This window comes from Lolium rigidum, chromosome 3, assembly GCF_022539505.1.
Source record: "Lolium rigidum isolate FL_2022 chromosome 3, APGP_CSIRO_Lrig_0.1, whole genome shotgun sequence".
In the NCBI taxonomy this organism is placed as follows: domain Eukaryota; kingdom Viridiplantae; phylum Streptophyta; class Magnoliopsida; order Poales; family Poaceae; genus Lolium; species Lolium rigidum.
The window spans coordinates 218,760,745-218,781,276 of NC_061510.1; the positions used below are offsets into that span (position 1 = coordinate 218,760,745).

The window sequence follows — 20,532 nt, forward strand, 5'->3', positions numbered from 1 at the left end:
CATCTAGAAATGCCATAGTACGCATGATAAATATTGCAGGAACTAAACAAGAACATGCTACACACTAACACTAGTAGAGCATGCAAAACCTTCCATACAACCACAAAACTTTCCATCTATTTTTACGTCAACCAACAAGTAATATCAACCATGCTAGCTCTAGGGTTTGAAGTACTTACCTCCATTGGAGGAGCGGAGAAGGCAACGAAAGCGCGGAGAGAAGATGAGGAAGACCTCTTGCTGGTTGTTGGTAACAATCCTTGCCGAGACGAAAAGATCGAAGAGGGAGGGGCAGTGGAATGGTGACACTGCCTTTGGCAGTGAGCCGAGCAGCGATAAGTAGGATGTGTGAATCTGCTGGAAATTTAGAGCTTGCCTAGGCAATCAAACGGCCTAAATTTAGCGCTAAGGAGAAAAAAATTTTGAGAGTACGCAAAAGGCGTACCATATCTTTATAGAAGACAGAAAAAAGATTACAAGATGACTACAAGTCATTGTGAACAACGAGCGCAGTACGAACTCCACTCCGAACTCCACACCAGGCTAGTCCTAAGACAGCCACCACGATATTACAACTCCGACATAAAAGAGCCTATCCTAAGAAGAGCACCGAGCCACGTCTCGCTCTACGCTGGCCACCTCCGAAGAAGACGACTCTAACTGAGCTCTCCTTGTCAACGCACCATCAAAGAAGAAGATGGTGGAACTTGGTTGGCCCCAAGAAAGGCATCGTCTTGGACTCTCCGGCGACATCGTACCTAGTGCCCCGGATGATCCACCTTCGAAAACAACCAGAGGATCGCAAAAGAAATTAACATGTCGTTGATGGTGCTCCGGTGATGGCGCCAGACAATCTTGTTGGCAGTTGTTGTGGAAGCGGTTGGGAAACCCCAAGAGGAAGGTGTGATGAGCACAACAACAAGTTTTTCCTCAGTACGAAACCAAGGTTTAATCGACCAGTAGAAGAAATTCGTGACTTCTGAAGGTGTTGCTAGCTGACTAGTGGCAAGGCGCACTACCGGCGTCAGCAACAACGTGGAACCTGCACACAACACAACCAAAGTACATTGCCCCAACTTGTATTGAGGTTGTCAATCTCACCGTTTGCTGAATACAAAGGATTAGACGTATCGAGTGAAAAGAAATGTTTGCAGAAAGTAAACAGAACATGATTGCATTAGATGAATTTATCTGTATAAAGGAAACATGACCGGGGTCCACAATTCACTAGAGGTGTCTCTCCATAAAGATAAATAGCATGTTGGGTGAACAAATTACAGTTGGGCAATTGATAGAATATCGATCATACATGACAAGATGATTACTATGAGATTTAATTGGGCATTACAACATAATACATAGACCGTAATCCAACTGCGTCTATGACTAATAATCCACCTCCCGGTTATCGTTCGAACCCCTTTCAGTATTAAGTTGCAAGCAACAGATTATCGCATTAAGCAATGGGTGTAAACTAAACAATAGAATTACACTTGAATAAAACATTGTTGTTTTCTCCCTAGTAGCAACAACACATCTACAATCTTAGAAGTTATTGTCACTCAACCAGAAAACTAGAGTCATGAACCTACTATCGAGCATAAATACCCCCTCTTGGATTCACAAGTATCCACTTGGCCAGAGTTTCCACTAGCAACGGAGAGCATGCAAGATCACAAATAACATATGACATGAATATATAATCAATCTCAACGTAGTATTCAATATTCACCGGATCCCAGCAAACACAACATATAGGATTACATAAGGATGATCTTGATCATGTAGGGCAGCTCACAAGATCTATACATGAAGCACAAAGTGGAGAAGACAACCATCTAGCTACTGCTATGGACCCATAGTCCAGGGATGAGCTACTCACGCATCAATTCGGAGGCGGGCACAGCGATGTAGATGCCTCCGGCGATGATTTCCCCCCCGGCAGGGTGCCGGGAATAGCTTCAGAACCCCGTGAGATGGGCTATGCGATGGCGGCCGCGACGGAAATTTTCGTGGATGAAGGCTCCGGTATCCAGGGTTTTCCCGAGAAGATGTATAAATATTAAATAGGCGGAGGATTTAGGTCGGTGGGGTACCTGGGGGCCCACACCACCCCTTGGCGCGGGCCTAGGACAGGCCGCGCCAAGGGCAGGTCTGGCCGCCCTGTGGCACCTCTTCGACCCCCCTCTGGATTTCGTCTTCGTTTCAGTAAAATATTGACTTTGGCTTTTGTTTCGTCCAATTCCGAGAATATTTCATGTACAACTTTTCTGAAATACAAAAACAACAGAGAATAGGGAATTGACACTGTGGCATCTTGATAATAGGTTAGTGCCTGAAATCATGTAAAAGTGCAACGAAGTATAAGCAAAAGCATATATAAATTGGTGTAAAACAAGCATGAAGCATAAAAAATTATAGATACGTTTGAGACGTATCAGCCACGTCTCCGAACGCAATGCTCCCAACCACATCGAGATGCCACCATCGCGCCGATTCTACTCCGAACCTAGGCTTTCGCCCGAAGACATCACCAAATCAAAGCGGGGTGATACCAACACACCTCAACGACGCTTCCAAGGAGGAGAACGACGCCCACGGAGAACCTAGGCTTTCTCGGAAGTCACATGGTAGAAATGTAATTGTACCGCGCATAGGATAGGAGGGACCTCGTGTGCACGTTTTGTCCCATCAAATCGATTCATATTGTTATCTGTTTTAAAATTCGCGGTGTACTGAATCACTTTTTTATTATATTTTGGAGATGTAAAACGAAATGATATGTAGGGAAGGTTCCATGCATGGGACTTTTGATGCTCTCAGTCAGCAGGCGATGGAAACGACCGCCGCTGGAGGTCGCCCGCCGCATTGACCGCACCGCTTGGCATGTGGAACGGAGCAGCTGGAACACACGACAGAAGCGAGGAGGAGCAGGCCGCGCCGCGCCGTGCCGCCTGCACTGCAGCGTCAATCCATTCCATCATCAAACAGGCACCAACCCCAACGCCCTCCTCTACTCCCCCACTCTCTCTCTCTAGTCTCTACACACACACACGAACGGTCCGGATACCCGTGCCCGGCCGCCGGCAGAGACCATCATCATCGCCCGGGAAAAGGAGAAAGCCGACAAGGAAAAGGCGCTTCTTCGCGAGCACAGCACAGCAGAGGAGACGACCCACAAAGCTGATTTTTTTAAAATCATCTCCTCGTCGCTTTACAGTTTCTCCTCCAGATTTTGATTCCCCCGGCCCGGCCTCATCATCCGCCAATCACCGTCGCCGCCAGGTACGTGCGCGCGCGTCTCCTCGGCCGTCTTCTCCTCTCCTCTTGTGTTCGCCGTCCAGACTTTGTTTTTTTTTGACTCGCGTGCATGCCTCCACCGGACCAAGTCTAATCCACCGGTCTCCGCGGATCCGTCGTTTCAGGCGGCGCGCGGGAACGCCCGTAGCGGAGAGCGCGCCGGCAGGAGAAGTCAACGCCGGCGGCGGGGGCGGTGATCCCCGCGCGCAGATCCGAGGCCACGCGCGTTCAACAGCGGCGGCGATGGGGTCGTTCAAGGGGCACGTGCTTCCCGGGACGCTCTTCCTGGTGGTGGGCGCGTGGCACGTCTGGGCGGCCATGGCGCGCTTCGCCGCCGACCCGCTCGGCTTCCGCCTGCGCGTCTGGAACCCCGTGGGAGACGGGGCGCTGCGCCACCTCGAGCTCTACGTCATCGCCGGGGGCGCCTTCCTCGACATGTGCATCGAGGTGCTCTACTCCACGCACCTACACTTCCTAGCCCCCGGGGGCGGGGTCAACCCGGCGCACCTCAACGACCTCGAGCACGGAGGCATGCTGCTCATGTTCTTCCTATTCGGAGCACTCGCGCTACTCTCACAGAAAACAAGGTCACTACTCACTATCCCCTCCATCCCATCATCTCGCTGTTGCGATACACATCCACTCCACTCATGGCATGCCTGATCAGGAATCCATCCGGTTTTTTTTACTCTGAATTTTATCATTTCATTCTCTTTTCACTTGATCATCGTCTGAATCAAATATATTTAAAATTTCTTTGCAAAAATCGACCGGTCAGCTTTTTAATTTAGGATGAACAACTCGGCTAATCAACGTCGCCGTACACTCGTCCTATGCTTCTCCGAATCTGGAAAAGGGGAACATGGTTGTTGGCCTAGTTGGTTGGTGTTTTGACTACAGGGGCGTCGCATCTTGAATGTTATTAGTACAAACGACAACCTAGAAGGAGAAGTATTGCTTGGTCCAGCCTAACCCATGTGCTACTCTTCACTCGCAAAGCTGGTGGCCAACTTGGTAGTGCTGGTATCGGATTCATTGTACTACCACAATTCTGGTTGCAAAATTCAGGCTTCCTCTACTTCTAGGCTCGCCCTGAGCTTCAAGCCATTGTTCGGCAACTTTCTCCAGCTAGTTATTTTTGTAGATGACTCTGCAGCTTGTTATGAATAAATTTGTTTGAAATACACACTCTTTAGTATAGTGTAAAGAGTGAAGATATTCTTGTGAGTGACCATATTGCTTTCAGCACAATCCCAATCTACTATGCACATGAACGTAGCAAAAGCTTAGCAGTTGTCAGCTCAAGCTCATCTTACTTTAACCTTGACAGAAAGAGACACAGACAAGTTCCATTTGGTACTTTTGATTTCTTTAGGAGTGGGAGGTGAGGGACAGGTCCCACTTCTGTCATTTCTTGAGTGCATAGATTAACCAATAGCCAATATGCAACCTGACTCTGTTTCACATTCGATGGTACTTTGAGGGGGGCCCTACCTTCATCTCAGTGGAGTTCCTGTCTAACCTTTTTGCCCTGCAATCATATTGTCATTTTGTTTCATCTTGTCCCTGCAGCCATTTTTAACAAAGCAAACAGTGCTGTGCCTCCTTGTAAAAGTACACATCAATCATCACCCAAATCATGCAACCATTTTGGTTTCTCTAGCACAAGAAATTTTATTGAAAGATAACCTGACGAATTTTGTGTGCAAATGATTTTGAAATGCGATTGAATTGATCGGAGGATTAAACTTAATTATTCCTTCCTGTAATCTGTCAGTCAGGAAAGGTTTTATTTTGTTTCATCTTGTCCCTGCAGCCATTGTTAACAAAACAAACAGTGCTGTGCCTCATTGACATCAATCGTCAACCAAATCATGCAACCATTTTGGTTTTTTCTTGAGCGCAAGAAATTTAATTGAATCATTGAAAGATAACCTGATGGATTTTGTGTGTAAATGATTTTGAAATGTGAGTGAATCGGTTGGAGAACTAAACTTAATCATCCCTTTCCATTACGAAAAGTTTTACTTTGCATTTCACATCTGATTTCCTGCTGGTTTACCTTCTTAACTTTTCACTCTCCTTTAAAGTTCTTAGCAGTTCATTCCAATTTGTAAGCATCTCAGAGAGCTAACTCTGAGGTTTCATTGGCGATCACCGCAAGCAGGTACCTGCCCTTGACGGAGGGTGCGCTATGCCTAGTCGGGGCGACGGCGTTCACCGCGGAGTTCCTCCTCTTCTACTTCCACTCAACCACCCACCAGGGGCTGGAGGGCTACTACCACTACCTCCTGGTTGTGCTCATTGGGCTCTGCATCGCCTCCAGCGTCCTCGGTGCTCTCCTCCCAGACAGCTTCCCTGCCGACCTCGCCAGTGGCTTGCTTATCACCCTGCAGGGCCTCTGGTTCTACCAGACGGCGTTCACGCTCTACGGGTCAATGCTCCCCGAGGGGTGCCACCGTGACGCAGACGGGCACGTCGAGTGCCATGGACATGCTGCTGGGGAGCGCGGAGAGCAGCTCGCCAACTTCCAGCTCTTCGCCTACGTCTTCCTTGTGTTCGTCTACGCCCTAGGCTGCTATGCCATCGCTGCCGCAAGGTACGGCCACCCGGACCTGAGGACGATGCATGCCACAGCGATGGAGCGGCGAGAAAATGGCGCCGACAGGGGAGGGTTCGTCGGCAGCTCGGCACTGTCGCGGGAGCAGGGCGTGATCTAGTGGCGTGACATCTTCTTCGCCACTGTGGTCTTGGTTGTCTTGGTTTTGGTACAGGAGTACATGTCACACGCATATATGGTTGGGTAAATCAGAGCTCACATCAATTGGGTACAAGGAGATCGAGTAGGGAAGGACTGTACATTGGGGTTAATTACAGAGTCACAGATCAAAATTTCTTAGTTTACTGTGAAGATAACAACATTTTTTTGCAAGAGAGGATTAACATAAGAGTTACTCGCAGATGTTTTTTCAGTTTTTTTTATTTGAGATTAAGTGCACTAAATTGTGTTTGTACGTCAGGTGTGGAATCACCTGATCAGTGTATGTCCGTTTTAGAGTACATTGTACAAGCACTGTATCATCTGTTCACGTAAATCGAGTTGAGCTGAATCTGCATGTCACGCAAAACTTGTGAGAAGAACAGATGCGCTAAGCCTGCGGTGTTGCTCATCTTGTGATGTGACAGGCCATGATTTGCTGCCGGGTATGCTTACCTGACACTCCTTGCAACTACAAACAACAACCGGGATGGACATCCCCGGTTCCAATACACGGCCACAGAATTGGTCCAAACTTGCTGACATTTCCTCTTTGAAAAGGAGCTTCCATCTCTTCATTGATTTCAAGATCATCTTCAGAATCTGGTTTAAATTGAGCCAGGGTTGACCATTAAAGTTCATATTATTTCTAAAGTTCCAAATACACCAAAGTGCAACAGCACAAACTGAATTTAAAATTGCATGCTTCTTATTTGCTATCCAAAATTTCGCAACAGAAATATAATCTTCTACAATAGAAATAGAGAAAAAATTAGAAATTGATTGCCAAATCTATTTAGCAAGTATGCACTGAAAAAAGAGATGCTCAATGGATTCATCGTCGGTACAGAAGATATAGCATTCAGGTTTGTTGAGATTCCTTTTTTTAGATTATCTCTAGTCATTAGTTTGTTTTGAGATAAAAGCAAAAAAATATGAACTCTAGGAGGTACTCCCTCCTTGCCAAAATGTAGTTTGTTTAAGAATTTTTGAAAGTCAAATGATGTTAAATTTGACTAAGTATGTAGGAAAAAATATCAACATCTAGAATACCAAATCAATACCATTAGATTCCTCACGGTGTATATGTTCATATGGTATACATTTGGTATGGTAGATGTAGATGTTTTTATCGAAAAACTTAGACAAATTTGACATCATTAGACTTTTTAAAAATCTTATATGCACTACATTATGGCAAGGAGGGAGTATGTGGAGATTCCAAACAATGGGGAAGACAATGAGATTGATTCCCCGAAATTAATTATAGCATAGAGAGAAGAAGTAGAATACTCTCATTTACTTTCATCAATATCTAAAGAGAAACTGATGCTAGTAGCAATGACCTCCAGCTCATACCATTGTTGCATTAGAGATGCAGAGAAATTCTTTCTAAAAGTCAGTTTAAGGGTAGAGCCATCCCAAATTTGTTGGATAGTTTTACCTTGTTCATTGGAAAGCACATAGTGGTCAAAAAAATTGAACTGCCAGGGAAGCAGTACCACACCACGTGTCTTCCCAAAACCTGACTTTTGACCCATCTCCTATCTTTCACCTATAAAAAAATTGAAAACTCTCGACAGTCCACATAACCCTTTTTCAGAACTGAGAGGAGCCAATGGGTTAAAAAATACTACAGAAAATATTTGGGGAGCTAGTATCATACTTAGCATACCCAAGAGTTCTCCACAGTTTGCCATCATTGGTGGTGTACCTTTTTATCTAGGAAGTTAGCAAACTAAGGTTGACATTTCCCAAATAAGAAATGCACGGGCCTCCATACTCTTTCTTTTTACAAACTAAACACCAGTTAGCTAAATGAAGCTTCTTGTGGCCCTCAAAATCAATCTAGTGGGAGTTAGCTATCTGGGTATTGATGAGATTACGAGCCTATTTAAGAAGTTTAAAAAAGGAAAGAAGATAAACAGAGATACTGGCTAAACAAGTTTTTCTCAAAATAATTCGGGCAGCATAGATAAAAGCTCGCCTCTCCAGCCAGCAATTTTTTAAAGAATCTTGTCAATCAGGTATTCAGGTGGGACATCCTCTCTTCTAAGTTTTTCATAATGTAAAGGAGTACCTAGGTATTTAATGGAGAATGTACCAACAGCACATCCAAGGATGTTAGCAAGATTATTAGTTTCATTACTTTCTAGATTGACTTTTTTCCTTTCTTCTGGAACAAGAAAAAAAACTGCAAACAGGAGAGTATTCCACTCCCAGGAAACAAATATGAAAGGTGTACCAAGAGCTGAGCCAGCAAGAGACGGTGAGAAGTTGATAAATGGTCCCAGATCAAAGCACAAATTTTATAAAACAGCAAAAATAAAATGCAAAAGAAATCGAAGAGCAAGTTTGTATTTGTTTGTTGTGAGTTGAGAATGAAAAAAAATGTACGACGCCTGAGAGATTCGAACTCTCGCGGGGAAACCCCATGTACTTAGCAGGCACACGCCTTAACCACTCGGCCAAAGCGTCGTTGTTGTATACTCACTGCTTTCCAACTTTATATAGTGTCCGATGGAAGCGTATGCAGTAGACCAAGATTGTACTCATTTAGCGTTTTCAACAATTCAAATCTACTGCCGTAGTAATTGTGTATGAGATGGTGGGTGAGTGCAAGTGCAAAAGTTTCTTGTAATTGCAAAAGCTAAAATCCAAAGTTACATTTCAGCAAACACATAATCCTATTTTAACATGTATACAAGATTAAATAGGGTCTAAATAATTCACACAAGTATGGTCGTTAATTCCATCCTCCAACTAGAAGAAATTGTTGCCTAAAAGGTCACTAGAGATGTAAATCGGCATGTTTACCCTCGATTTGGTCCTGATTTCCTTTGCTCTTTTTACAGATTCAGACCATTTGAATTCACACACAGGCCAACCTGACAGACCCCTCGCCGTTTTCCAAAGCTCAAGAAGCCTCCGTCCTCTGATTACCCGCCACGGCAAGGGTTCGGTCACGTTGGAGCTAGACGATGTGCATGCGCAAACTTGCATCAGTATCACTCCTCACATCCTATGCACCGGCGAGCAACTGGTCACGACGCGCCGGCGACCTCCTCCACCATCCTCGCTGCCTCCGCCATGTTGGGCCGGCTCTCCGGCGCGGCCTCGGTGCACTCGACGGCGATGCGCACCAGCTGCACGGCGGATGCCCCACCGGCGGCGGCGATGACGGGGTCGAGGATCTCGCGCTCGCTTCCCGCGGTGACCGCCGAAGCCGCCCAGTTCACGACGTCGGTGCCGCCGCGCGCGTTGAGGAGGTACTGCGAGGGGAACCTCCCCGTGACGAGCTCGAGGAGCACCACGCCGAAGCAGTACACGTCGGACCTGGCCGACACGGGCACGCGCTGCTGCTGCTGCTGCTGCGCAGACGCGGCCTCCGGCGACCGGTACGCGAACATGGACTGCGGCAGCTGCGGCGCGTTGACGAGCGGGAAGAAGCCGTAGTCCACGACGTGCGGCTCCAGTTTGGCGTCGAGGAGGATGTTCCCCGACTTTAGGTTCCCGTGAGGCGGCGGTGGCGGCGGCGCGTCGAAGTCGGCGCCGTCCATGCTCGCGAACCGCATCGACGGGATGCCAAGCTTCTCGTGGAGGTACGCCATCCCGCGCGCCACGCCGAGGGCGATCCTCAGCCGCGTCGGCCAGTCCAGGATCACCCTGCTCGGGCTCTGGTCACCTGCATCCATTCCATTCCATCCATCACACGCACGCCAAATGGATTTATTAATTAATTGACCAAGTACGATTACTAGTTGGATTCTAGGTGGAGTACCGTGGAGGACGTAGAGGAGGCTGCCGCACTGCATGAACTCGGAGACGATGAGCTTCTCCTCCTTGCGGTAATGGTAGCCAAGCGGCGAGAGCACGTTGGGGTGGCGGAGCTCGCACAGCGTCCGGATGTGGTTCTCGAACTCCTCGCGCCCCACGCGGTTCATGTCACGCATGCGCTTCACGGCCACGGTGATGCCGTTGCGCATGGCCGCCTTGTACGCCGACCCGAGGGTGCCGTTGCCCAGCACCTCCGCTGACGCCTTCATCATGTCCGGCAGCCCGAACACGCCGCAAGACTTGTTCATCAGGACGAACTCGTCCATCCGCCTGCCCCCACCGGCGCCGCTTCCACTGCCGCCGGCGTGGCTGGAACCGCCCATCTCCATCGTCGCATCCGAGGCGCGCGGCGCGGCCATAGCGGCGGGCTTGGGTGCCATGCCGGCCCCGGTGCTGACGGTGTCGTAGTAAGGCGGCGTCGCGCTGTTCCGCTGCTCGTCCTGCTGCAGCATGAGGACCATGGCGCCGGAGACCAGCGCGATGACGAGCAGGATGATGCCGATGACGACCACGATGCTGGTCTCCTCCTCCACGGCGAAGTAGTCCGACGCTGACATCGGCGGTTGCGAGGGCTCCGGCGCAGCCACGGCCTCGCACGCCCCGGCATCGCTCCCCGGCGCGCCGCAAAGGTCGTGGTTCCCGGCGAATGCCGACTCGTTGAAGCGCGTCACGACGGCGCGTGGTAGCATGCCGGTGAGGCGGTTGTGCGACACGTTGAACAGCCGGAGAGACGCCGGGAGGCGCTCGGGCACGGGGCCCTCGATCTTGTTGTGCTCGAGGTGGAGCTCCTGGAGGCGCGGCGCGCCGGCGATGGCGGCTGCCGGAAGGACGCCGGAGAGTTCGTTGTGGTCGAGGTAGAGCTTCTTGAGCCACCGCATGTTGGCGAACACGTCGCCGGGGACGGGACCCGTGTAGCCGTTGTGCGACAGGTAGAGCGCGCGGAGGCTGCGCACGGTGGCGAGGCTCGCGGGGAGCGGGCCGGCGAAGTTGTTGCGCTTGAGGTTGATGGCGTGCAGGCCAGGGAGGTTGGCGAGCGCGGCGAAGTCGAACGCGCCGGAGAGGTTGAGGTGCGCGAGCCGGAGGCCAATGAGGCTGCCCTTGTAGCACTGCACCCCGGGCCACGGATTGGTGGCATTGCACGGCGCGGGCGGCGAAGACGGCGACCACGCCTCTAGCGCGTTGGCCGGGTCCTTGAACGACGCCTTGAGGCGCAGGAGCGCTGCCGCCTCGGTGCCCGGCGGCGAGGCATCGGATTCGGCGGTCGAGGCGTCCTGGCCGCCGGCGAGGAGGGGGAGGATGAGGAGAAGAGTGGAGAGCCGGAAGGCTAGGATGAGGGTGACCATGACCGTTTTGGTGGAGGTCAGAGCCTTTCCTCTAGTTTTCTTCCAGCCTCTCTAAATGTTTCCTGCCTTTCTTGGCTTTGCCTCTTCTGCTTTTTGTCAATGCCTCTTCTGCTCCAGTAGTTTCGCATGCAGTTTTCGGGCCTAAAAATAGTATCACACATCAGGTGATCAATGGAGATGCATGATACAATGCAACAGGTTTGCCAATTTTTTCATCAACAAAAAAAAGTGCAATTGCGTACTGGAGAGTAGGTTGGCTGTTTCTTTTTTTTCCATGAGAATAATGAGGCAGGTAATATGGCTCTTGGTTCTGCCATCCAGCCCTAAAATTAGGGCAGATGGCAAATTGGGCAAAGATTAATTTAGTAAACTGAAGCAGCTGCACGTTCCTTCTTCAGGTGTGTATACCGTGTTGAAAATCAATGCAGGGTATTCTGAAGCGAGACATGACAGTACCTATAACCTGGAAATAGCTTCAGAATGTCGCAGAAGTTCTGAATTTAACATGTTTCCCTAGATACGAGTCTACATAACTAACATAAGCACATGTGATTTTATCTGCAATACAACAGCCGTCAATTCTCTTGCTCCATGTTCGTGAAAGAATCATGAAATTTTCTTTCTGTATCTCTATAACTGAAGTAGATAACCACTACATGCACAAATGCACTATCACCAATCCCCCTAACTAGCACAAAAATTCCAACAACAATGCTACATTTGTCATATGTACACACAACAGAGCAAGCAGACATTGAACGCTCAGCTTGTCTAGTCTTCAATCCTGAATATTCCTTGATTCTCTTATCAATATTCTTGCTTTGAAAATTTAAAGATCTCAGCAATGAGCTCCAAGGGAAGACCTTTCGTCTCCGGCACTCTTAAGTAGATGAACAGAAGAATGATGGAGCACATGAATGCATAGACACCACATGCTCCTGTGAGCCCAATGGTACTCAGCATCACAGGAAAGCAATATATCGAAAGCAGCCTACCGAACCAGAAGGAAAGTGAACAAAAACTTGCACATGTTGCACGGGCCCTGGTCGGAAACATCTCAGAGCACAGAATATTTGGTATCGGGCCCAAACCAACGACATAAGAGCAGAAGCAAATGGTTAACGCTACTTGGAAGAGGATTGCTTCCGCCACAGATCCCATGTTCATTATGGAGGACAGAGGTATTGCACTCAGTGACAACATTAGGATAGGAGTGGTGAAAAGGAGAAGAGCCCTGCATAAATGTACAAAGGTCTGAATCTGGAGTTTTTCTTAAGAACATGCAAGCAATAGCGTCTTCAAAATCATGAGACAGCATGTTGAGCTTATGCTCAAACACAACAGGAAAATGAAGTGCTGACTGAACAATGGACAATATTGATAGATTTATTTGCAAGACGGTAAGCGGAAACGTATTCAAGGTAACAAGTGTGTCAGAATGTTTGCCAGGAGTAGACCAGACAGAATATACCACCATAAAGACAAAAGGAAGTAGTATTGAACATGGAGATAGCAACTATGCAAGTGTCAGGGAATTGTTGGAATGTCAAGAATAATACTCTACTAGATAATGGTCATATGGTAATAAATGTATACTGATACTTTCTTCTAAATGTAAATACTTTTGAATGCTCAAGTAGTCTCGGAGTTAACCTTCGTCCGCAGATATCCATCAGAATCATTGAAGCAGTTATACAAGGCAGCATGAGCAAAGCATTAAGGGCACTTATGAGGATCGCTGTTGAATGAGAACCAAGCCCAATGTCTGAAAACAAACTAACTACTCCAACTTGTTCAAGAATCTGAGGACTGTAGCGTAGAAGGCCATTGATTCCTGCAGACTGCATTTTCAAGAGAGGATGAATAGTAAACACACTATTAACATAAATAGCAATCTGTGCAGTTCATAACGCTAAAGGATTGTGAACTGAGCTTCCTGCTCAAATCAGTTGCATAAACGTGTACTGATGACAGAGAGACTTGTACCTCCTGAAGAGCTTGAATTAACATGCCATGGCACAGAGCATGCCTGACTCCTGGCTGAAGAAGTACCCTCCATTTAGGCTTTATATCAGCGGTTTCAGATAGCCGGACAATTTGTTGTCTTGATGGATGTATCCTTGTGCCTTCCACATCATGATGTGCAGGCTGATGAGAAAATAATGCCGCTTCATGGATTTCTTCTTCTTCTTCAATGTCATGATCTTGTAAAGATGCCGCAAATTCTTGCACAAGTCCTGTTGTGCCATGCCTTCTTAAATATGAAGAACTCCCTTCAGAGGTAAAGGGGGCATTTGTATCATATCCTTCTGCACTTGCACCCTGGGAAAGGAGAGAAGCCTGTAAACCATCTCCATTATTGCCTTCATCGCCAGGATAAGCCTCCCTGTTCTGTTGAACACTGTCGTCCTCTTCCCTGTACTCATCCATCCGTTCACGTTCTACAAAATTAAAACTGTGGAAGGCTGGGAAGAAATTGTTTCTCACACCTCCTGTGTCTGACATATTCTCATGTATACTTCCAAGAAGATCAACTAGTGGGTCTGAAAGGTGCCAATACAAACTACTATAACGTGAGAGTTGGCTGGTGCTGGTTCGAACAAAACTTTGACCTTGAGCATTGCTACTAGCATTTCCTCCAATGCCCATGCCCGGTATAATGTTTATACCATCAACAATAAGAGATATTTCACCTGCAGGTTTATGTAATGTGCACATTTAGTTGTTAGCTCAACTTACGAAAACCAAATAGTGTATGTTAATAATGCTATGACATGTGAATAAACCAGTGTGACTATTCCTTCTACAAATCCGTTTTCAAAGTCAGGCCAATAAATATGGGTTTTGATTCGATCCCTTAGCCTAAAAAACCCCAAGAAACCCCTCTCATCCAAACACCCACTACTCAGAAAATTTCGCGTACGAGCTAGTCTTATGTAACAGACTGTATTACGGATTTTGGAGGCAAGCAGAAACTAAGGAAAAGTTCTGACTTCCAAAATCATTTTCTCTTAAGCTCCTCCCTTCTCTTTGTCTTGGCTATATAACACCACACCGAGGAAAGAGCTTCGCATGGTGGACCAAACAGTACCACCACCATTACTACCACAATAATCTGGTAAACATCTATCCTAAGCTCAATACAACAATATTTCCCAAACATACATGTAGTTTGTGTTTTCATGCTGTCAGATGTCAGTCACAGGCTCACAGCTAGACATTTCTCTACTAAATCACATGACTACATTTTGTACGCAACTCATAACTTTACTCATTTCCCCTGATGACAATTCACAACAAACCATCTTCAAAAACAATAAACGTGAATAAACATTTCAAGTTGCTGGCGATATTCTCACCTGAAACATCATCCTTCCCTCTAAGCCACTGTAGAGAAATTCTGGCCTCACTAATTTTTCCATCACTTACAAGCCACCTAGGCGACTCTGGCAAGTAGAACACCAATAAAGCAAAGTACACAATGGAAGGAGCGAAAATTGAGCCAACCATAACTCTCCAGTTATAAGAAGACACCAGGGTCATCCAAAATACCATGCAATAGGAAAAGATTATCCCAACGATGAACATAAACTGTGGCATAGTTCCCAGTGATCCCCTCATATCTGGCGAAGATGTTTCTGAGATATAAATTGGGACACATGTGAAAACCAAACCACTTCCTGATCCAACAATTAGCCTTGCTAGGAGTAGGGTATAGATGTTTGGAGACCACAACATTAGGACGCCACCGGAAAATAATAGCAGAGATGAGTAAATCAATACAGCACGTCTTCCAAGCCAATCCAATAGTGATCCAGAGAATATTGTGACCACAACAGCCCCAAAAACTGAAACTGCTACAATTATTCCCTGGATTGAATGTCCATTCTGCAAGTCAAATTCCTTTTCCATATGGGCATTAGCCTCTGCCAGATGATTAAAACCAAGTTAGTATGATTAGAACCAGAGGAAGTTGAGTTCATTTGGAGGCAGAGTCTAGTTATGCTTCAGGAAACAATTAGTATCTCATGACAAAAAAATTCCAGACTACAGGTAAAAGAATTACCTAAAACTGTTGTAAAATCCCATCCAAGTAATATATAACCAATAGAAACAGCAACAGCAGAAAACACTGTTGACTTCATCTTTTGATCAAGTACTATAGGCCACAGCACTTACCAGATAATTCGCGTACCTGAAAATATGCATACTTGTGAGAAGCAGTTGCTTAATGATAGATCCAATCAAACTTCTGCCTCCTCATATGAACATTTTAGATGGAAAGTTGGATGCTTAGGAGTTAGGATATCAATGCTTGCCCTTTAATCCACTGTGTTGCTATTGCACTTATACTGCAACATGTGAATTTCGTCAACTGTACAGCATTATTTATGTGACATGTCGAAAATTCATGTGCCACTCCATACCTCATTTACTATGTTCATTATGTTTTCTAAGGTGAATGGTAAACTACTTATATACTTCTCCAGCTGCATGGCCTAAATATGCTGAACCTGTGAAATCATGGTAAGCTGGCGATGCTACTGAAAGAAACAAGACACCAAATATTATATTAGTTTGCTGACCCAACTGGCAACCACATTAATGAATAATAGCCCTTATAAATGTTAAAATGGTTCGACCTGATTGTCACGGGGAATAATTATGGAAATGGTTGAGATAGATGAATGTGTCTTAAGACTTGGAAGTCCAATACTAATATTTACATGAAAAGCTATAGGAGGTCACTGCAATCTTCAAGACATGCCAAATTTAACTACAGCAACTAAACCCATCTCTAGAGAAAGCATCTTTCTTCAATATTGGGAAGGGTTCTGAAGTAGCATCTATGCTAAAATGCATTACAAGTTTAACAGAATAGAATGCATCGAAACAGATGTTCTTCATCACCATGCGATAAGATTAGTGATTCAATCATTACTTGGTTGGAACCAGAGAAATAGTCAACTGTCTCTTTTTAGTTCTACTGGTCTTTGGATAAATTCAGTACTGAACCAAACTTATATTGAAGTAATAATGAGGAGGTATGAGAAACAGAATTGCAGACAGCATGATCAATGTGATCTCTCAAAGTACCATCGCATCAACTGAAGGCTGGCAGACATAGGAATTGTGGGCCCTCTGTGGTTTACATGAATTCTCTATCGTGCAGATTCATCTGTAAAGAAAAATTAAAGTGAATACTAGAGACCAAACGTTCACACTTCGCACCAAGTTCTTTATGCAAGGAAAAGTGAAAAATTGGAAATGGATTCTTTAGCCTACGGAACATTTCTTAGGTATCAAGTTCTTCAACTATTGCCGCCTTAAAAAGGCTATTTGTGGAACTGCTAGTTAAATTTTATCTCTAGGCTATCATAAGCACACAAATATGAGACGGACGTAATGCTAGGGATCACAAAAAAAGAAAACATGATAGTTTGGTGGGCCCGTAATTACTTCTGAATTATAGCACCAATTGGATATTGTGATGTTATAACTTATATTTGGCATTTTTAAAGCTAAGGAGAATGTATTCTCCTGATTTGCCAATACCGCATGCATATAAACTATTACACTATATTTTGATCCCATGTTTCTTTAGAAAAGCAATCAATCTGTGAGTACAATGTTTTTACACAGAAAATTTTGATCCCATGGCATATTGGAGTGTTAGATCTTGGAATGTAGGTAAATTAAAGCTGTATATTCATTCATGTCTTCGGAGCATGCACTGTTCAGAACTTCGATGCTTTAACCAAATAATACGGTATTAAAGTTGAAATATGAGTTCAGCATACACCGCGCCTAAACTCTATCAAACCTAGCAACGAACTGTGAGGTCAAACTGGCTAAGTTAACAGAATCTCCTAGTTACTCAGAGCAGTGGAATACAACCAGGGTCCACTAACCAAATCCTATGTTCTCGATTGCTATCTGTACATTCAATTTCATCCATTCGGCCCAGGGGCGGATCTAGATGGTGTGCCAGGTGTTCACCGGACGCCCAGAGATTGTGAAGGTCAGTGGGATTTAACTAATCGCTAGACGAAAACAACCTCATACCTCGTGCCGCGCCGCTGCAGCTGCTTGGGGAGGGGGAGTGTCGGAATGAGCAGAGCAATGGCGGGGAGGGGAACGTGAGGTGGTCGTGCCTTTTTTCGGGAACGTCCGCGGCGGAGACGACAGCACAGCAGGGAGACGAAACTAAAATGATGATGAGGATGATTAGATGACAAAAAAAAGTGATGATTAGACAAGGAGAAACCACACGGCTCTAGCCAGATCTGACTACTTCTGTGCCGTCCGTTGCTGAATCGACTGCTCAGATTGATGGTCTTGTATATATGCTTACAGGGACACTTGTGTGGCAAAAATTGTAGCATGTCAAAAGGCCGTGAAAATTCCAGGAACATGATGACAACACCAGCTTTTTTATAGAGAGAACATACGTTTTATTTATTATTAAACACTAATATCAATACAAAGAGTTCCATGATTAACATAATTAAAACTAGCAGTCTTACAAGATTTAGGTAAAATATGCACCACCTCATTTTAAAGTCAGTTCAACAATTATGTTCCATGGTAGAACAGAGCTAAAGAGAAGACGCCCAACAATCATTTGATACCCGCCACCAAAATATCTATATAAGACCTTTTCGTGAAGGATTGAGTCATTGCACTAACAATAACAATCTGATGCAAAGATCACTTTGTCATACCTTTCTACCGAGCTAAAGAAACTGCTCGGCTAAAGGCCAAAGCTTATGCATCCTCGAGACAAACACCAATCGTCCTTCGAGTACCACACCGCCCACCATGCTTCTCCAAACCTTAGAGATTCATGTACTAGAATTAACAAGCAAAAGTCCATCAGGGCAATGAGAAGGTGGATTGACACCTATAATCTGGTCTCGGCCTTAAACATATCCAACTTGATCATATAGGCCATGATCTTACCTATTGTACTTCGAGGGCTTGGCTTGACATCCGAATTTTGGGCCTTATCATGCGCCTCCCAAATATGCCAAAATCCCACGGCCAACATCATATCTTGAAGATCATATGAACAAGTCTAGAAATTAAATAAACAATGTTTGTTGGAGGAGAAGTTCTTCATGTTGAGATGGTGATGCATGTGTTGCTTCATTTCCTGCTACGCCACGCGTGTGAACTGGCAAAAGAGCAGGGAATCTTCAATGCCCTTTGTTGAGTCGCAGAAGATGCAAATTTTAGTTGTTAGTACATATCCCTTAGTAAGTTGCACCCCACTTGGCCAACAATCATGGGAAAAGCACGGTATGTGGATGTTCATCTTTCCCGATGCCTTGATGCTCTAGATTGCCTTCAAGTTCTTTTTGTTGTCTTCCAGTTGGAGATCATACCTCTGCCGAATGAACTACGAGTTTGCAAGAACTTGGATGGACGGGATATATTGCAGACCAGGTGAAAATTGTAAGACATGGATGTCGCTTAGAGGGGTGAATAGTCGATTTAAAACTTTTACGAGATGGGCTTAACAAATGCTGAATAAAACTAGTATTTAATTTATCAAGCACAAAACCTATATAAATTTAGGTTTACCCGTGTGCACCAACAATTTATGCTAAGAAATACAAGCAACTATGTGATAGCAATACATATAACTTCAAGCACGAAGACTATCACAAAATAAAGTGCATAAGTAAAGAGCTCGGATATAGGAATAACCGAGGGGACACGAAGACGATGATGTATCCCGAAGTTCACTTCCCAAAGGAAGCTAGTCTCTGTTGGAGCGGTTTGTAAGCACAATGTACTTCCAAGCGTCACGATGGCTCGTCGTAATATCCTCGTGCTCTTGCACAATGCAAGATGCCACGATCCACAAGAGGACAAAAACCCCACAAGATTGGGACAAACTCCAAACAATTGGATGCTCCCAAGTAATCACCACCAAGGTCGCAACTCCACAAAAAGCTACCAAGCTATATAGGGTCCAAGGACCCAAGAGGAACAAGCTCCGGGTACAATCACCCGAAGTAATCAACTCACGAAATTTCACTTGTACATATCACCATGGAGAATACAAAACGATGCACCAAATTCAATGGCAAGTCCTTCACTCCCAAATTCCACCAAAGTTACAAAAGCTATGAGGTATAAGAGATGAAAAACAGAGGAGGAGAACATCAAAATTTCTCCATGATCTAGATCAAACGGATTCTCTCACAAAAAGGTGATTTAAATTGGAGGATTGTAGATCTACATCTCATTTTTATTTTTACCTCAAATAGGTGCAAGAATCATTGGAGGTAGAGAGAGGAAGCAAGTTCACAAGAGGTCAGGAATGGTGAAGAACAATTGGGAGAAAGAGCTAAAGAAGCTCCACTTAAATACGTCCTTGCAAAAACTGCCCATTGGGCTTGACTAGCCAGGGCCGGTAGTATTTCCGTGTGTGGAAGTTGCAACTCATGTTGCAACTGGTAACTAGCACGAATCACGAAGCAAATCTATGGTGTAGAAGTTTTTTTTTTACCAAACATCAGTAGGAGAGGCTCCTACTATGGTACTCTATTAAAATCCAGAATATTTACATCATCTCGGGTGCATACACCCACTTTTACAACGAAATCTAAGAAAGTCTATCAAAGTCTATCTATAAAAAGAGAGATAGTGTTTTCCAGGTTTTGATTAACCCTGACCTTAAAAGTTGTAAATCTGCAATGACTCTTGTCTTCCAGGATTCTCTTGAAGTTGCTATTCCTTTGAAAATAAGGTTATTTCTTTCTTTCCAGATTTCCCAAGCACCTATCTGGAAATTTGATTTTGCTTGACTACCTAGGCCTTGAACCAGTACCTAGACATGAACTTGCGCTATTTCTTCTTCAAGTGCAATCTTGAGGATGAATTTAAATCTGAACGAAATTTTTGGACAAAATTATATGTTATCATCCCTTAAAGAAAACCACAAATTTCGCGAAATATTTGTCCGAAATTTTGACGAAATTTTTATCACTGATACTGTCCCTTTCAAGAAATATTGCCCTGTGACTGAGCTTATCGACCACTTCACTCTATGATTATAGACGTAAATTGTGTGCTCATATAGAGTACTAGCAGCATAATTAACGATCTAAAGAACAGCATAATTAACAACTAAGATAACTTAAGTTGTAACAAGCTTAGTATAACTCCAACATGTTTTCCTCGTCGCGTAGGATCTCGGCGTATCCATGGGTGTAGTACTGGTCGAGGAGCTTCTTGCTGTGGTCCCACAGCAGCTGCATCTCTCCAACCATGTAGGTCTTC

General features: G+C 45.3%; 3 protein-coding genes and 1 non-coding gene across 5 annotated transcripts; 1 reads left to right on the forward strand and 3 right to left on the reverse strand.

The window, feature by feature from the left end:
• Nucleotides 1–3,543: 3,543 nt before the first annotated feature.
• Nucleotides 3,544–6,412, forward strand: LOC124698991 (transmembrane protein 45A-like). Its single transcript, XM_047231369.1, has 2 exons — nucleotides 3,544–3,887; nucleotides 5,468–6,412. Exons 1-2 carry the CDS (start codon nucleotides 3,544–3,546, stop codon nucleotides 6,018–6,020), a joined length of 897 nt encoding a protein of 298 aa, XP_047087325.1. The 3' UTR covers nucleotides 6,021–6,412.
• A 2,042-nt stretch (nucleotides 6,413–8,454) lies between these two features.
• On the reverse strand, nucleotides 8,455–8,536 carry TRNAS-GCU. The gene has a single exon. It is a non-coding gene; the product is annotated as a tRNA-Ser (tRNA).
• Nucleotides 8,537–8,681: 145 nt separating this feature from the next.
• On the reverse strand, nucleotides 8,682–11,400 carry LOC124698992 (pollen receptor-like kinase 3). Its single transcript, XM_047231371.1, has 2 exons — nucleotides 9,840–11,400; nucleotides 8,682–9,743 (listed from the first exon to the last, which is right to left on the reverse strand). Exons 1-2 carry the CDS (start codon nucleotides 11,236–11,238, stop codon nucleotides 9,103–9,105), a joined length of 2,040 nt encoding a protein of 679 aa, XP_047087327.1. The 5' UTR covers nucleotides 11,239–11,400; the 3' UTR covers nucleotides 8,682–9,102.
• Nucleotides 11,401–11,708: 308 nt separating this feature from the next.
• On the reverse strand, nucleotides 11,709–17,446 carry LOC124703012 (monosaccharide-sensing protein 2-like). Of its 2 annotated transcripts, none has more exons than XM_047235217.1 (7): nucleotides 17,305–17,446; nucleotides 16,336–16,417; nucleotides 15,418–15,433; nucleotides 14,598–15,164; nucleotides 13,225–13,931; nucleotides 12,892–13,079; nucleotides 11,709–12,472 (listed from the first exon to the last, which is right to left on the reverse strand). In XM_047235217.1, the coding sequence occupies exons 2-7, from the start codon at nucleotides 16,336–16,338 to the stop codon at nucleotides 12,046–12,048; spliced, it is 1,908 nt and encodes a 635-aa protein (XP_047091173.1). In that variant the 5' UTR covers nucleotides 16,339–16,417; nucleotides 17,305–17,446; the 3' UTR covers nucleotides 11,709–12,045. The 2 variants fall into 2 exon arrangements, with proteins under 2 accessions (XP_047091173.1, XP_047091172.1); XM_047235216.1 differs by having other exon boundaries at nucleotides 15,305–15,433.
• Between the last annotated feature and the right edge of the window lie 3,086 nt (nucleotides 17,447–20,532).